The 18,866-nt window shown below is 28.6% G+C and overlaps 1 protein-coding gene across 1 annotated transcript; it reads right to left on the minus strand.

Moving 5' to 3' along the window:
- Positions 1-11,674: 11,674 nt before the first annotated feature.
- Positions 11,675-12,076, minus strand: LOC121173967 (secreted RxLR effector protein 161-like). Its single transcript, XM_041011834.1, has one exon. It carries the CDS (start codon positions 12,074-12,076, stop codon positions 11,675-11,677), a length of 402 nt encoding a protein of 133 aa, XP_040867768.1.
- Positions 12,077-18,866: the final 6,790 nt, after the last annotated feature.

Raw genomic sequence — 18,866 nt, forward strand, 5'->3', positions numbered from 1 at the left:
TGGTGTCTATTTCTTGATAGATTAGCTAGTCTCCCCTTTGCTTATCTTGCACACCAAAAACCACACCATTGGTTCAATGGTTGTATATAGGAGGATTTCATGTTGAGTTATTATGAAAACAATATCTAGAATATTTTTCCCTTTCCATTTATATCAAAAAAAGTTTTCAGCCCATCCAAATGAATGAACACGTGTTAAACTGAAATAAAATCACTTTTTGTATGTACTAAAATATTTAGATTAAAAAGAGATTCACCAGGTTTAGGCAAGAAAATATAATTTACTAGTTCAAGAAGAATTTATATGCTGAGATTGCATATTGCTTATCAACAAGTTTGTTTTAAATCAAAACCGAATCTTAATTTTGTAAGAGAGAAATAAGCTTAATCAAACTACTTTAACATCACTATAGAATATACATTGTCAAGAACTACATTTCACAGTATTTTTGTTGTTTTTCGCATGTATCGTTTTTTTTTTGGAGATAATCTTTTTTAAAGTACTTTGTCTCTCAATAAATATTTCATGTAGTTTGTTAGGTGCAAGTCCAAGTTATATAGATGTTTCGTTTTTAACGTGTAGAGAGTGATACAGAAACACATGTATACCCTACTTTATGCTTAATTATAAACAGAGATCATAAAACTGTGCCCTTGACCGGTTGACCCTAATAGTAAAAGTAAGAAGCTATATTCATCGATAATTATAATTATGTACGGGTATTAGAATTTCCTGTATTTCTCTCCACAACTGTAGTAATGCCATCATTGTGTAAGTTACTTGCATTGTGGTAACTTGACTTCTAAACAATGATAATTATCTTCCTGCAGAATGAAAGTAATGCGAGAATATCATTAGTTATATTCCTTTAACTTAAAAAGAAAGACATAAATCAATGTTGTGAAACAAGATATTGAATTTATCAATTTTGGTAAAATGATAGAATGAAAAGAAAAACAAGTCAAAGAATTAACATGGTTCATCTACTTAAAATACATTACCAAATTCAATATGAGGAAAAAGGATTACAGCGCGGCTGAAAAACCTCGCACCATAAAACTTCTTGTTAAAACCGCATTACCCATTTATTCATGCCTTATAGAATTATTTCTAAAAAATATGATACTCAATCCAGTATTTTAAAGACCCATTGTCCTCTGCATAAAAAAGTAAATAAAAAAGGCCATCTGTCCTATTTTATATACTAAATAAAAATATATGACTAAATCTCTCCTAATTAAATCAAAACCTTATAAAATCAATAGCATGTTTTCATAATGCAATTGAGGAAATCAAATTTTCTAATTATCCACAATTTTAAGGATTATCAATTTCAGTATGTTTGGATTTACGTTTAATACTTTTACACATGCATGTATTAACTTTGTTACACTATGCATCATCTTCATGATTTAAGGTAGATCTCGAACGTAAATCCAAACATGTTATATTAGTAATGTGATTTCAAGCCCAATAAACCAAGTGTAGCGTTATGTATGTTTCCTTCAAGTGGTGGCCCTGACGGCGCGGTCCTATTTTTAGAGTAACACCAATTTTTTTTATATAATTTTTATGAATGTTAAAGAAGTTTTTTATATGATTTTAAAATTATTATAAAATTAAAATATTTTCCAATAAATTTATTTTGGAGAAATAATACATATTATTAGTTAATTAATAGTGACGCTTTCACTTATCAATAAAATTTATTCACAATTTTAAAGAAAAAATCGACAATTTAGATATAATGTTGAATGTAAAAGAAAAAATATGACAAATTTTCTTCCATTGTTTTTAGCTTTAACATAATTCACGCAAACAAAGTTCTTGAACCAAAATTTACAATAGTTATGACTCAAACTTTAACAATGAATCATTGCATATACTAAAAGAAGCTAATTTATTAAATTTGAAATAGTTAAAATCCTATTTGAAACTATGACTCAAGATTAAATAAACTCGTTTTGATTTATATTGAATATAATTGCTTAAAAATCTTGATTATAATCACATTATTAATGATTTTGTAAAAAAATGCAAGAAAGATAAAATTTAAATGATTAAAAGGATATAATTTTTTCATTTCGTTTGGGACACCAAAAATACCACCAGAACCGACCTTATGCTTCTAATTCTTTCCTGGCTAAGTGGCTATAATTATGACCATGAATTCAACAATTTTCGCCTATAATGATATTATTTTGTAGAGATAAAAAAAATTATATAAAGTCCATTTCTTAGTATAGAGGTATCTAGAAGTCCAGCCCAAGATAGTCATCTCGCAAAGTAACCCCAATAATAAAAAATGAAATGTGTTGCACGAGATGTTGAATAATATTGCATTAAAAACTATCTAAAGCACAAATGTAATCCAAACATTGTCTCAAAAAGAAAAAAAAATAATTGAGAGTGAAAATTCTATTAAAAGTAATCAGTCTAATTTTTTTATGATAATAATAAATAGATATTTTACACCTATAACATAATAAAAAAAAGAGTAATTTAATCTTACGTTTGTATTGGTTCTTACTAAAAGAGCATAAGGCAACACCATTTTGATCGATTAAAAATGATTTTTGATTGACTGATAATATAATTTTTTTTACCCTAACAACATATATAAATTAAACTCAATATATATTTTAAGTATGAACATTATCTCAGTAAGCATTTATTTTAATTTATTTCAAAAAATATTAATTTTATAATAAATTACATTAAGCATTCCTTTGTGAAATCACACAAATTCTCTATTTTTTAAACATTTCCAGGCATCTCCGGAGCACAATATAATGTTTTTCAAATAATAAAGGAGAGTTAGTGTAATGCATAAAGGGTGGTAGTGTGTATTTTATAAAAAATTAAAGAAGTTAATGTGGGAGTAAATAAAAGCAAGCCATTATTTATAATGGGTATAAGGATAGAAATTGAAATAATTAATTCCGGTGGTTTCGAATAAAAAAATAAGAATTTAGTATATTAAAAAACTGGTATCCATATAACATTTCACAGAAGATAGATAATGAATAAATAGGAGTTAATATCATTATTTTTGCAAGAAATTTATATAATTTCACAAGACCTAAAATAATTAATGTAATTTAATTAATCTTTCTTAAAAAAATTTAAAATATAAGAAATTATTTCTTATATCAATCGTTACCTAACATGGTATATGTCTCCTTGACTCCGGAACAAGTGTATCTTTAACTTGTCCCTACTTCCAAGGACGGATTCACAAACCTATTAGGTGCTTATTTATGATTTTTACTCATAATTGAAATTAATTTTTATTTTAAATGATAATCAATCATAAAAAATAATAAACACATAATTAATTTTCCACAATTTTATTTTAGTTATCATCGTAACCAATATAGAAATAATAATAAATACAAATGTTTTCAAAATTAAACTAGTCATTAAACCGGTGAAGACACGGGTTCAAGAGTCAAAATAATTCAATCCGGGTTGAACCAATTTTAATAAAATATTTTTTTTAATTCTTAATATAATATCCTAGTAATATTAAACAAAAAATAATAAAATATGCATAAAATGAATATAATAAAAAGTAAATTTCACTTAAAAATATCATAAGTCATAATATATATTATTTTAAAACCAAAACCAAAACCATATCGTTTTGAAGTTTTTGTTTTTTTAAAACAGTTTTAAGTGAAATCGGTTAGCCAATCAAATTTGACTGATTTTCAATTGGTTCAACAATTTTAATTGTTTACGACGCATTGATTTTTAGGAAGTGTTAGACCAGACACATGACTAATTCTTGTTGAATTGGCCGATCTGATTCGAATTGCAAAATTATGATAAATACAACTAATTTTAAATAGTTTATACTAACTAACCTTAATCATTATTATAATTATCATAATAATAACATGAACAATTAATTTTATACATTTTAAATTAATTAACTTATATATAAGAAGTGTGGAGGGAGAAGGAGCCTGGCCCTCGTGCCCCCTCTCCATCCGTCCCTGCCTACTTCATTGAAAGGATAGTGTCATTTAAAGAATATGCCATTTAGAAAATGATATGACCAACAGCTTAATCCATGGTGTTGATGTCAGTAGAATTCACACTAAAGGAAGAAGAAAACAGAGTTTCCATATATGTATTCATTCAGCCAATAGCATGCACAAAGTTTTCACATGTAAATGTGCTCATGTTGGGGGTGGATGAACTTTTTTCCCCTATCAGCAAGGTGAATCAACGTGATGTGTATGTTATATAATAGCCCAAATATTATATACAATTTTGCATGTCTGAAAGATTCTATCGAGATATGTCGCATGTTAACGCTTATCCTCAGGGTTTAGAAAATATTTAACAATATTTCGTGAAATCATAAAGAGGGTACGTGGGAACTGAAGAATTGATTTCATTTCACATTCAGATAAAGCTAATTAACATGAACAAATATTCTTGTCCTCTGTCGCTTCTCATGGATTCGCGCTAACATTAATATTGTTTTTCCGTTTTATTTATATTATTCTATTTTTAAACAATTATAACAATATTACATTACTTGTTATACACATAACATATTATTTCTTATATCATAAATACCACAGAGGCTCTATTTGCTTTTCATCTGAACTATATATACTCTTATATATTGGGTGTGTTTTTTTATAAGTCAGCGAAAACTTAGCTCTGATTTATCTAGATTAACTTTTTGCCTTGATGCCCACACATTGGTCTTTAGAAGATGTGTGAAAGACGAATAAGGTTTAATATAATTGATAGATAATTGAGTTCTTTAAACATATTAACAAAGGTTCAATTTTCCCATTATGCGTATAGAAAATATTTTATTGAATTGAAAAAGATAAAATTCACTTTCCTGATTTTTATATCTCAAGGGTTAGCCTTCTAGCTTTGGACGGGATCTCTTCAAGAAAAAAAAATGTGTGAAAGATGACTTGCTTAATTAATTTAAGCTTGGATAAAAATAATATTAATCATTTGACAAATGTGAGATAAGAAGTACTCTAGGGCAGACTTCTATATATATACCATGGAGATCATTTCTTTCCACTCTTGGTTAATCATACTTAAAAAGGTTTCTGCTCACAAAATGAATGGATAAAGAGATAAAGGATCTCCTTTTAAGTTCTTTATGTGGCCTAAATTCACTGTGTGATTGACCATGAGCCCTAAGAAAGATTCAGAGGTGACACATTTTATTATTAAATTGATCCATCTCAAAGGAAAGCCCATGGAGGACATAATATTTTTCATAAAATTTTTATTCCACTCTATCATATTTTTTACATGTCCAACTTCAATATTGTTGTATGTCCAACTTCACTCTCAGCTACTCCTGTAATTTACAATAAAATAAACTTAAAGAAATATAATTTACAATTACATGTTAACCATTATTTAATAAATACAATTTCATCAAAAAGTAATCTATTACTTTTAATTCGATGTAAATTTTATTTCTTTAAAAACTTCTTTAAAAAATTAAAACTTAATTAATTCAATAAAATAACTCAAATAAAACATTTAAATAGTTGAAATATAAATTTTAAAAAATTATTAACAATTGTCTAATAAAAAAATATTTATAACATTTTTGAATATTTCTTTTGGGAATATTTTTAATTTTACTTTGGGTTTAAAGCATATATATATATATATATATATATATATATATATATATATATATATATATATATATATATATATATATATATAAGAATAGAGTTGATAACGTGATAAGGCGACTGTCCCATCAAATACATACTAATCTCATACCCGCACGGATACCCTATTAAGCATATATCTACATATTTTGTTAATATCCAATATTTATGAATATTCACTAAAATATATTAATTATATATAAAAAAAAATATATGTCCTCCATTATCATATGTCAACAATGTTTTCATTACGTGTTAACATTTTCATCCTCTTCGATTTTTTCTCTTTCTTCTTTTTTCTTTTTATATTTTTTTCTTCTTGATCGTCTCTTCACTCTCGGATACTCCTATAATTTACAATAAAATAAACTTTAAAAAATATGATTTAAAATTACATGTTAACCATTATTTAATAAATACAATTTCTGCAAAAGTAATCTATTACTTTTAATTCGATGTAAATTTTATTTTTTGTTTTAAGTTTTGAAAACCAAGTTCCTACTTTCTATTTGATTTTTTTTCTATTACTACAAAGTATAAGAATAAAATAAAGTACTACATAATATAAAAAATATTTTTTAAAATCTGATATCAATTAAGGTTTTAAAAAATATGAAAAAGCGATAGAGAAATAATGAAAGTGTTGAATAAAAGCTATTTTTAATTAAAGGAATTGATAAGTCATGCATCAATATCTCTAGTCTTTAATGTTGTCAAAAAAAATTATCTCAACATTAATAATCATGTTCTTAATTAATGATATAATTTCTTATAATAAGCTACAAATTCAATTTTCAATTATATATATGATTTTGGTATTTAGCTTTTTCACCTCTAATTATCAATTAATTAAGACAAGTAGCTAACTTTTGGGTAATTTTTCCATCATAAAACATCCTTGTCCATTACAATTTGAACAATAGGAACTGATTCATGTAAAAACTTACATAATAACCAGTAAAATAAAATTGTCATGCACTATCCACGACCTTGATTCACACGCATCTTCTTCTTCCTCTTCTTGATGAAGTCCAAATCCAAAATTTAATATATTTTATATAATCAAGTCTTCTACTGTAATTTTATCCTATTTTAACTACCCATTAGGCCACTAGCAAATCCTGTCATGTTACTTTTACATTTTGACCTACTACTTTAGTATTTTCTCAATATTCTCACATTTTTTTTCTTCCTCCTTCTCTTTTTCCGTAAAATTAGATTATCAAATTTTATTTTATTTTTATAGTTTTAAGTTTATCCCAGAACACTCGAATATATTTTAAGAATTTTTTGCAATCTAGAGATTTACATTATGGAACAATAAATTCTTGAAATACTAGTATTATCACACGTCTCATGCCACTAATTTTCTCTATGTTTCTCATACTTTTAATTCCAACATTATTATGTGTAATTTTGTTTAGTATATTTTGTTAATTACGTGTAATTAGATGTGTATGTTCTATATCAACTTTATGAGTTTTTTTAGTTCAAGTCACAAATATGTTCTTATGAATGCGCTAAAGTTTGTCTTTTATTGAAATAACTAAATTATACAAAGATAGAAAAGAAAATATAAACTACCAACAGACAAATACAAAACATATACGAGTGCAATTAAATTTTTAAAGTCTTGTGTGGGATTTTTTGGTCCTAGGTAGGTGGTGAAAAAATGGCATTGTTGTGAACTTGTAATGCAAAGAGTTTAATCAATTTTATGAACAGGTGTGCACAGCGAGCGGAACAGGAACAAAAAGTCAGGAGGGGACAAAATAATTGATGCTATAATGTATAAATTAAATGTAATAGTTTTGATAATATCGTCTCTTATAAGGGATTTTAAGCATTTAATGATACTATTTGAATATTAATAATTTTTAATTATCATTTATGATATTATTTTTTTTCAACTTCATTAATAACAATTTTCTGGGATTTTTCACGACCTTTATACTCTTATTTTTATTGAATAAAAAAATTAAAAAATTTATCTGTAATTTATTTTTATGAATAAAAATTTGTACAGGAATAAAAAAAATATTAAAATTTTCTATCAATTTGTCAATGAATTCAAAGACAACCATATTTTTTCCAAAATCATACCAAATTTTGCAGAGAAATCACAAAATTTATTAAAAATATTTGCATGGAAAATCTATGAGAAAATGTGTAGATTTGAGTTAATTATATTATATAAAACTTTGAAAGTGTTATAAATATTTTTTAGTGGAAGCAACTAAAACATAGATACTTTTTTTAAGATGTTTATTTTATTAATTGAAGGAATTATGAGAACCACTTTTTCTCTCTAAAATGTCTCATATTTTGAAATTAGATGACACAACTAGTTATCTTTTTCTCAACAATGTCTTTATCATTTGATCTAATAGGACTTCGTTAGATAGGAATAAATTTGATAAATATTAATAACTCTCAAATAGAGTATTAGAACAGAAAAATCCATTAATAGATGGAGCGTCCATCGCAGCTAGATCTAAAGGAAACTTATGAACATTACATTTATATATTACTTCCATACCAATGATAGCTAGGTTAATAATATCAGTCCAGGTATTAATTATACGATCTTGACTATTCACTGTGATTCCTACTAATATTTGTATGATAGATAATCAAATGTTCATAATTAATTTTTTCCTCTAAGGTTTGAATGTTATATAATAGACATTGGTTGGAACCATGAATGATCAAGGATTATCTAGTATTATGAATTATACATATTTTTTACTATTATTCTACACAGATACTCTCTTTGAGAGATAATGTTATTCGAAATACTATGAACATTAAATATATGAATATTTTTCTTAATAAATATTTAAACTTTAATTCATCACTTTATAAGAGATTAATTTCTTTCGTTAGACCCAATCTGATTCATATTTGTACATACATTCAGTCCTTGATTAAAAACATTATGCTGTGATTGTTCAAGTTAAAACTTTTGACATCCGATGCTAAATAGTCATAGTATGATTGCTAGTAAGTCTTCTCCGTGCATTAGTATTTTTGTTGTCGTACATGTGATGTGGGCATGTGCTGCGTGTTGTGCCATGGAGTATTAGAATAAGAAAGCATAAGTGGGGCCACATGGGTCAGCTCTCTCTCTCTCTCATGGGCCCACCAAAAGCCCCGTTCACACTTTCACCAGCAGCCTCTCATTTGAGACGTGGTTTCTTTTCCACACTTTATTTCATATTCAGATATCCCATAATATCTGTCTATACTAAGTATTAATTGTTTTTTTTACCCAAAATAATGTAGATCGATCGACATCTAAAAAAACCGACCATGACATGGAATGAGAAATGTGATGGGTGTGTTTCATAATTAGCTGTCGATTGTATATATAAGGGAGTGAGGTACTATGTTAAATCCATACTATTGATGAACTTTTTCAATATTAAGATTTTAAATAGTTTTCATGGATATATATATGTATTACGGTGTTTTATTACACTTTTTTTTTTTTAAAAGTTACCTGTAAATTTTTTTTCATATATATATATATATATATATATATATATGTATGTGTGTGTGTGTGTGTTTTATTTTTTCAAAACAATTAAATCTGAAAAATAAAATAAAATATGGTTTAAATTAGAAGCTATTTTGAATAGTTCTCATAAAATTAGTAGTTTTTTTTTAAAAAAAAAGTTATTTTGACCTTAAATCTTCAAACATTGTAAGGTCATCTCATCTAAAGTATTGTTCATTTTAATGTTCGATGGATCGTTTCGATTGTTCTTGTTAAAAAATCTTTGAATTGGTTGATGGAAGATGATATTTATAAATTATTGTTAGACTCCTAAAAGATGTGAGACTTCTAATAATATACCGAAATAAGTTCGATAGTTGAGGCTAAAGGACAAGAGTAGCTTAGACCCTCATTTTAATGACAATGTTTCAACCTCAAATCCTCAAGCTTTATAGGATCGCTTCATCTAAAGTATTGTTTGTTTTAACGTTCAATAGTTTATCATGATTTTATCCTTATTACAAGACATGTGGGTGGGTTGAAGAAAAAATATATTTATAAACTATCCTTATCCTCAACTCCTAAGTGATGTAACCTTTAAATAATTTTCATAATTATTTCTTTTTTCCTTTCGTTTTCTTTTATCGGCCAACACAAGGAACTATATATTAAGATGGAAGAAAACAGGAAACCAGAGGTACCTATCATGCACACATACATACTAATACTAGCCTTGTATTATTCTATTTTTTCCAAATTGAAATTATTGAGATTTAAATAAGCACGCTATTATTGGAGAGTACCCTAATCTAATCAAATATAAGACCAATAATTAATGGCATCTCTTGCACGCATCAAATACAAAACCATATGCATTTGTTTGATAAAAACATGACTTACAAGTGTCACTTTGAGTTATACATTTTACACAAAAATAGGGTATCAAATAAACATCCCGCACTTCCTCTGATTGATATTTTTCTTTCAAGTATAAATGCAATTACAACTTTATTGGAACACCACAAAAATATAAGGGATTATAAATAAGCATTGTGCATGCTGTTTGACAATAATTCTTTGACTAGATGGTTAACGTAAATGAGAAGAGTCTGTGTATGTGTCTTGTCTATCTCTTGTCGATTTCTTTCTCACTTCTTTCTTGTCCTTTTTATGGTACATCTCTCGTGATCACTGTCTAGTAGAGTCTAAATGCTACAAAGCTTCATGATAATGCTTGACCTTTTGGTCCCTTAACTATGGTGCTCTATTATTTTCAAAACTACGTGGTGGCTCATTTTTGCACATCTATGTCTGAACATTCATATTACAATTGGCGTATGTTTCAGTTATAATTGTTGAAATTTTTAATAAATCTTATAAAATATCAAATGAACACCAAAATATATTACGTCAGATTATCAAGAGGTTTTTAGGAATATTTGGATCCATAGAGTTTGATCAACACGCAGCGGAATCTTACAGCGGTCACGAATAATTGGAGAGAAGAGAAACTATTTCTTGATTTGGTGTCTTGGGGACCATAACCATGCCTTAGGTTTTAACTTATTAGGGTTCTCATTATCCCTTAATGGGCCAAACTGGTTTCCTCTCATTAGGTCCATATCAATTTTCTGTTAGCAGTCTAATGGACTTATTGAATTATATCACTTTATATTGAACCTATCTAAATGCAAATAACTAATATAAATATTATAATATAATATGTATCCCATATTAATTAATTAGGAATTATAAAATTCCTAACAATCTTCCACTTGGACTTCATATTAACCTTAGACATTTATATCACAAAATTCTTTAGGATCACAACCGTATGTTATTTACTTTTAGACTCCTTTTATACAATCTAGTCCATCTCATATAGCAACAGAAAACCAATGTAGTTTTCATCACAATTCAGCATGACTAAGCCACAATGATCACCACTGTTACTCATACTTGATGACATAGATCAAATATGGATAAGCGGCATGGAAATTACATACAATGTGATCTTAATCATGTTTATTTCCAACTAGTCCAAACTTTATTTTTTATAGAGATCAATCCAAAGCGCAATACAAATATTGCACACAAAACAAGCTCAGAATAGAATGATAAACATCAACTTTATTTCTGCAGAAAATTCAAACAATACAAATATCTGGAAAACATAAGATATAAAACATAAATGGGACTCCCACTAAACTATGGTATTGATAGTAACTACACCCATATGAGCAGTGTGCTCATGAAAAACTCTAGGTACCAAACCTTTAGTAAGTGGGTCAGTTAGCATGGAATCAGTCCCTATATGTTCTATGGAAATCTGCCTATTCTGAACTCTTTCCTTCACAACCAGAAACTTGATGTCAATGAATTTTGACTTGGTTGTACTCCTATTGTTGTTGGAGTAAAAAACTGCAGAGTTATTGTCACAATAAATTTTCAATGGTCTTTCAATGTCATCGACCACACTCAAACTAGTGACAAAGTTTCACAACCATATCCCGTGATTAGATGCCTCAAAACAAGCAATGAACTTCGTAGCCATGGTTGAAGAAGCTACAAGAGTCTGTTTAGCATACTTCCAAGAGATAGCTCCTCCAACCAACATATATATGTATCCAGAAGTGGAGCGTTTGCTGTCTTGACATTCAGCAAAATCAGAGTCCGAGTACCCGATGATCTCCAAATTGTCAGACTTCTGATAAGTGAGCATGTAGCCTTTTGTTCTCTTCAAGTAACACATTACGCGTTTCACTATCTTCCAATGCTGCAATCCAGGATTACTCAAGTATCTGCCCAAAACTCCTACGAAAAATGCTATGTCGGGACGAGTACAAACTTGAGCATACATCAGACTTCCTATTGCTGACGCATAGGAAATCTTCTGCATCTTAGTTCTTTCAAGGTCATTATTGGGGCATTATTTGAGACTGAATTTGTCTCCTTTAGCTATTGGGGTATCTCCTGGTTTACTATCTTTCATGCCGAATCTATCAAGTACTTTATCAATATAGCTCTCTTGTGACAACCATAGGATACCTTGAGAGCGATCTCGTAGTATCTTAATACCTAACACAAAAGAAGCTTCCCCAAGATCTTTCATTTTGAAATTTTTCGTTAGAAATCTCTTGGTCTCCTGCAAGAAGCCTATATCTCTGCTAGCAAGCAGTATATCATCGACATATAATACCAAGAATATGTATTTACTCCCACTGAACTTTGATATACAAAATCATCAACTACATTTATCTCGAAACCGTATGAGGTAATGACTTGATGGAACTTGTAATACCATTGAAGGGAAGCCTGTTTGAGACCATATATGGATTTCTTTAGTTTGCATACCATGGACTTTGAGTCACCTAACACAAAGTTTTCTGGTTGCACCATATAAATCGTTTCTTCAATGTCACCATTTAGAAACGTAGTCTTGACATCCATCTGATGTAGCTCTAAGTCAAAATGAGCTACTAGTGCCATCATAGTTCTAAAAGAATCCTTTGAAGATATTGGAGAAAATATTTCTTTATAGTTAATGCCTTCCTTCTGAGTAAATCATTTAGCAACTAGACAAGCCTTATATCTCTCGATATTACCCTTTGAATCCTTCTTGGTTTTAAATATCCATTTACAACCAATAGGTTTCACACCTTCAGGCAATTCGACTAGATCCCAAACTTCATTGTCTTTCATAGACTTCATCTCATCCTTCATGGCGTCAATCCATTTTTTAGAGTTAGAACTGCGCATAGCTTGACAGAAGTTAATTGAATCTTCCTTTGTTAAGACAACGCCATCCTCATGTTCTTGGAGAAATATGTGGAAGCAAAGCTTCATGATGAATCAACAATGAATCAAAGGTGTTTTGATGATATCAATGATGACAACAAAAGATGATGACAAAGGTGATGAACAAAAAGCTCAAAAGATCAAAGAACAACTCAAGTGAATCAATAACAAGTCAAGAGTTCAAGAATCAAGAAGAATTCAAGACTCAAGAAGAAAGTCTACAATCAAGATTCAAGATTCAAGATCTCAAGAATCAAGATCAAGATTCAAGAATGAAGAAAAGACTCAATCAAGATAAGTATTAAAAAGTTTTTTCAAAACTTTGAATAGCACATGAGTTTTTGACAAAACCTTTACCAAAGAGTTTTTACTCTATGGTAATCGATTACCATATTGTTGTAATCGATTACCAGTAGCAAAATGAGTTTGAAAATGTTTTCATATTGAATTTACAACATTCTAAATATTTTCAAAAGGCTGTAATCGATTACAATTTTTTGGTAATCGATTACCAGGGTTCTTGAACGTTGAAATTCAAATTTAAAAATGAAGAGTCACATTGTTTCACTCAAAAGCTTTGTGTAATCAATTACACTTATTTGGTAATCGATTACCAGTGACTGTTTCTGAAAAATCAAAAGATGTAACTCTTCAAAAAGGTTTTGACTTTTTCCAATGGGTTTTAAGTTTTTCTAAAAAGTTATAACTCTTCTGAATGACCTTTTTGACCAGACATGAAGATTCTATAAAAGCAAGGCTTTGTTTTGCTTTTTCAATCAATCTTTCTAACAACAATCTTGAATACTTTTCCAATCATTTCATTACAATCCTTTACAAGCCTTGAATCTCTTTGAATTTCTTGTTCTTCTTTGTACCAAAAGCTTTCTGAAGTTTTCTGGTTTTCCAAACCTTGAAAACTTGTGCTATTCATCTTTTCATTCTCTTCTCCCTTTGCCAAAAAGAATTCGCCAAGGACTAACCTCCTGAATTCTTTTTGTGTCTCTCTTCTCCCTTTTCCAAAAGAACAAAGGACTAACCGCCTGAATTCTTTTGTGTCTCCCTTCTCCCTTGTCAAAGAATTCAACACGACATAGTCTGAGAATTCTTTTGATTCTTCTCATTCCCTAATACAAAAGCGTTCAAAGGTTTAACTGTCTGAGAATTCTTTTGTATCCCCATTCACAAAGTATCAAAGGTTTAACAGCCTGAGATCTTTGTCTTAACACATTGGAGGGTACATCCTTTGTGTTACAAGTAGAGGGTACATCTACTTGGGTTTGACTGAGAATAAGAGATGGTACATCTCTTGTGGATCAGTTCTAGTGGAGGGTACATCCACTAGGTTCAAAGAGAACAAGGGAGGGTACATCCCTTGTGGATCTTTGCTTGTAAATGGATTTTTACAAGGTTGAAAGAAATCTCAAGGACCGCAGGTCGCTTGGGGACTGGAGGTAGGCACAGGTTGTTGCCGAACCAGTATAAAAATTCTTGTGTGTTTGCTTTATTCTTCCCTACTCTTTTACTTTCCGCTGTGCATTTAATTTTCGCTTTTACTTTCTATTAAGTTTCTCTTCTACTCCATATTCTCTTATCAACAAAAGTAAAAGCCTTAAAAGAGTAATTTTTAATTGGTAAAGTTTTAAGAATAATTAATTCAACCCCCCCTTCTTAATTATTCTGAGGCCACTCGATCCAACAATTGGTATCAGAGCAGGTTTCTTGTAGAAAGTTTAACAACTTCAAGATTAATGGCCTCTTTAGACTCTTTGTCTTTCAAAAGTATTTTCAGGAACAGGTTATTCCAAGATCATGATGAAGACCAAGTCAACTTGTGTCTCATGACAAAATCTCATGATAACAACGAAGAAAAATCTGTAAGGAAGAAGTAGTACATTGATAGTGGATGTTCCAAGCACATGACAAGAGATGTATCCAAATTCACAACCATTTCTCCCAAGAAAAGTGGACATGTTACATACGGTGAAAACAATATTAGTAAAATCTCAAAAGAGGTAACATCTAAGCCATCTCTATGAATTAAGGTATGATTAGTATTTTCAGTTAAGTTATTTTTGTGGTTAATAGAAAATAATTGTTGAAATTGTTTGATTGTGTTTACAATGTTTAGTTAATTATATTTAATTTTAATTTTGAATATATATGATTAATTGAATTTTGTTTGAATTGATTAATGCTTGAATTACTTATGTTTTGTTTGTTTTGACATGATAGAATAATTGAATTAAGTAAATAATTACCATGATATGTGTTGATGATTGTTATTTGATACTTAAAATTTAGTGTTTAATTATCTGGTAATCGATTACCACTATGTGTAATCGATTACAGTAGAACAGACTTAGTTCTATAAATTGAAGATAAATCCAAAATTATTTAATTATGTTAAAATTTATCATGATTAATTAACTATATTTAGTTTAAAAAGAATTTCAATATACATGATTTTTTATCCTTGGTAATTGTGTCCAACTTTTTAGAAGTTTGAAAATTAAAATTTGGAAGTTATTGGAAGTTTGAAAACTAAAATTTGGAAGTTATTTGAAGTTGAAAGTTGAAAATAGAAGTTGGAAGTTGAAAATGGAAGTTACTAGAAATTGAAAGTTGAAAATTAGAAGTGGAAGTTATTGGAAGTTGGAAGTTAAAATTTGAAATTTAAAATTTACTATTTGAAAATTGAAAATTGAAATTTAAAATTGAAATTTAAAAAAATTTGAAATTTGAATTTTTTTTGAAAGTATTGTGCATAGTTAGTTGATTGTTAATTAAATTTAATTAATTTGAAATGATTGATGATTGATTGTGCTTGAAAACTATTATTATTTTTTTTTATTTAAAAGTTATGTTGATTATTTTGATAATATATATTTTTAAAATAATTATGCATGATTTTTGATGTAATATGTGATTAGTCATTTATGAATGGTTATGTATGGTTTTCTATCTCTTGTATGATTCTTGCATAATTTTTAATATGACATGTGAATTACTTGCTAAGGTTCATTCATAAAGTTTTTCAAAATCCATTATGTTATATTTATTTATTCTTATAAGAATTTTCATATATAAAGTATCTTTTTGATTCTGAAAAATGTGTTATCAAGCATGAGCATGATAAAGATATTGAGCATGTAGGTTTCAGAGAAAATAATGATTACATGATTGACTGAGTTCTTTGAACTTTCTTAGTTTTTAAATTATCTTTAACAAATCTGAATGTTTGATGATGCCTGTGATCTATATCCTTCAATCCTTGTATAATTCTTGTTTGATATGTTTGATATGTTTGAATTACTTGATTGATTGTTCAAAATATTTTTTATGCTTTTCAAAACTATTATATTTTATTTCAAATAAAATTATTTTGATGTGATGAAACAATCTATGTTAAAAAGAACTCATCTTGGTAAGTGTTGATCCAAAGATTCTTTCTACACCATTAGAAGAGAATTAGGACTTCTAGATGCAAGTGACTTAGACAAATGATTTATGTTTTGATGACTTATGACTTATTTTTTATAAGTTTTTTTTTCTCTTGTATGAATACATTTATTGTATGTTTATCCATTTTTATATAATTTGACATGATTAGATTTTTGTCAAAATTATATTAATATGCTAAAATAATTGAGATAAGTAATGAGTTACCATGTATGTGTTCATAACTAATTTTTGTTACTTAGAGTTAAGTTTTGATTCTCTGATAATAGATTTAGATTATAATTATTTTTTGTTTTTTAAAACCTTGTATTTGGCTATGTTTTTATGACATTTGAATACTTAGTATTTCTTTTAATACTTGCTTAGTATGACTGAATATGATGATTATATTGACTTGCTCTTGGTTGTTTATGATTATGTGTTTTAAACTTAATTACTTTAATGATATATGACTAGAGGTATGTACTTTTATTTGGTTATTATGAATGACTTTCTGGATTATATGACATTCTATGAAATATTATATTTCTAGTATGATGAATGGTTATATGATATCTTGTTTGATTGTTTTCTATTCTCGTGTTTTGGCTATATTATTATATTTGAACAATTTATTATTTCCTTATTTGAATGGTTTGGTTGAACAAGTATGTTATTTGACTATGTGGATTTTATAAGTTAATCTATTAATGATTGTTGCTTCATGGTTTTTACTTCATGATGTGGTTGATATTTTTTTATGAATGTTGTATGAATGTTTAAGATATATTTGCATACCTTAAGTTTGATATGCACTTTGGCTTTTTGTTGATGCCAATGGGGGAGAGAAATAGGGATAAATCAAGAACTCACATGAGTAATCAATTTAATTTTAAGATAAGCATAAATTCAAAAACAAAGGGGGAGCATTTATAAGAGTGATTAACTAGGAAAAAGTGTGTGTGTGTGTTTCTTGATTTCAGAAGTTGTCATCATCAAAAAGGGGGAGATTGTGGAAGCAAAGCTTCATGATGAATCAACAATGATTCAAAGGTGTTTTGGTGATAACAATGATGACAACAAAAGATGATGACAAAGGTGATGAACAAAAAGCTCAAAAGATCAAAAAACAACTCAAGTGAATCAATAACAAGTCAAGAGTTCAAGAATCAAGAAGAATTCAAGACTCAAGAAGAAAGTCTACAATCAAGATTCAAGATTCAAGATCTCAAGAATCAAGATCAAGATTCAAGACTCAAGATTCAAGAATGAAGAAAAGACTCAATCAAGATAAGTATTAAAAAGTTTTTTCAAAACTTTGAATAGCACATGAGTTTTTGATAAAACATTTACCAAAGAGTTTTTACTCTCTAGTAATCGATTACCATATTGTTGTAATCGATTACCAGTAGCAAAATGAGTTTGAAAAAGTTTTCAAACTAAATTTACAACGTTCCAAATATTTTCAAAAGGCTGTAATCGATTACAATGTTTTGGTAATCGATTACCAGGGTCCTTCAACGTTGAAATTCAAATTTAAAAATGAAGAGTCGCATTGTTTCACTCAAAAGCTTTGTGTAATCGATTACACTTATTTGGTAATCGATTACCAGTGATTGTTTCTGAAAAATCAAAAGATGTAACTCTTCAAAAAGGTTTTGACTTTTTCAAATGGGTTTTAAGTTTTTCTAAAATGTTATAACTCTTCTGAATGACCTTCTTGACCAGACATGAAGAGTCTATAAAAGCAAGACTTTGTTTTTCATTTTCAATCAATCTTTCTACCAACAATCTTGAATAATTTTCCAATCATTTCATTACAATCCTTTACAAGCCTTGAATCTCTTTGAATTTCTTGTTCTTCTTTGTACCAAAAGCTTTCTGAAGTTTTCTGGTTTTCCAAACCTTGAAAACTTGTGCTATTCATCTTTTCATTCTCTTCTCCCTTTGCCAAAAAGAATTCGCCAAGGACTAACCGCCTGAATTCTTTTTGTGTCTCTCTTCTCCCTTTTCCAAAAGAACAAAGGACTAACTGTCTGAATTCTTTTGTGTCTCCCTTCTCCCTTGTCAAAGAATTCAACACACACAGTCTGAGAATTCTTTTGATTCTTCCCATTCCCTAATACAAAAGCGTTCAAAGGTTTAACTGTCTGAGAATTCTTTTGTATCCCCATTCACAAAGTATCAAAGGTTTAACAGCCTGAGATCTTTGTCTTAACACATTGGAGGGTACATCCTTTGTGGTACAAGTAGAGGGTACATCTACTTGGGTTTGACTGAGAACAAGAGAGAGTACATCTCTTGTGGAACAGTTCTAGTGGAGGGTACATCCACTAGGTTCAAAGAGAACAAGGGAGGGTACATCCCTTGTGGATCTTTGCTTGTAAATGGATTTTTACAAGGTTGAAAGAAATCTCAAGGACCGCAGGTCGCTGGGGGACTGGAGGTAGGCA

The sequence above is a fragment of the Glycine max genome, chromosome 18 (genome assembly GCF_000004515.6).
Source record: "Glycine max cultivar Williams 82 chromosome 18, Glycine_max_v4.0, whole genome shotgun sequence".
Classification (NCBI taxonomy): domain Eukaryota; kingdom Viridiplantae; phylum Streptophyta; class Magnoliopsida; order Fabales; family Fabaceae; genus Glycine; species Glycine max.

Excerpts from the sequence above, each read along its gene's own strand:
- LOC121173967 (XM_041011834.1), bottom strand. The coding sequence starts at position 12,076 with ATGCAGAAGATTTCCTATGCGTCAGCAATAGGAAGTCTGATGTATGCT.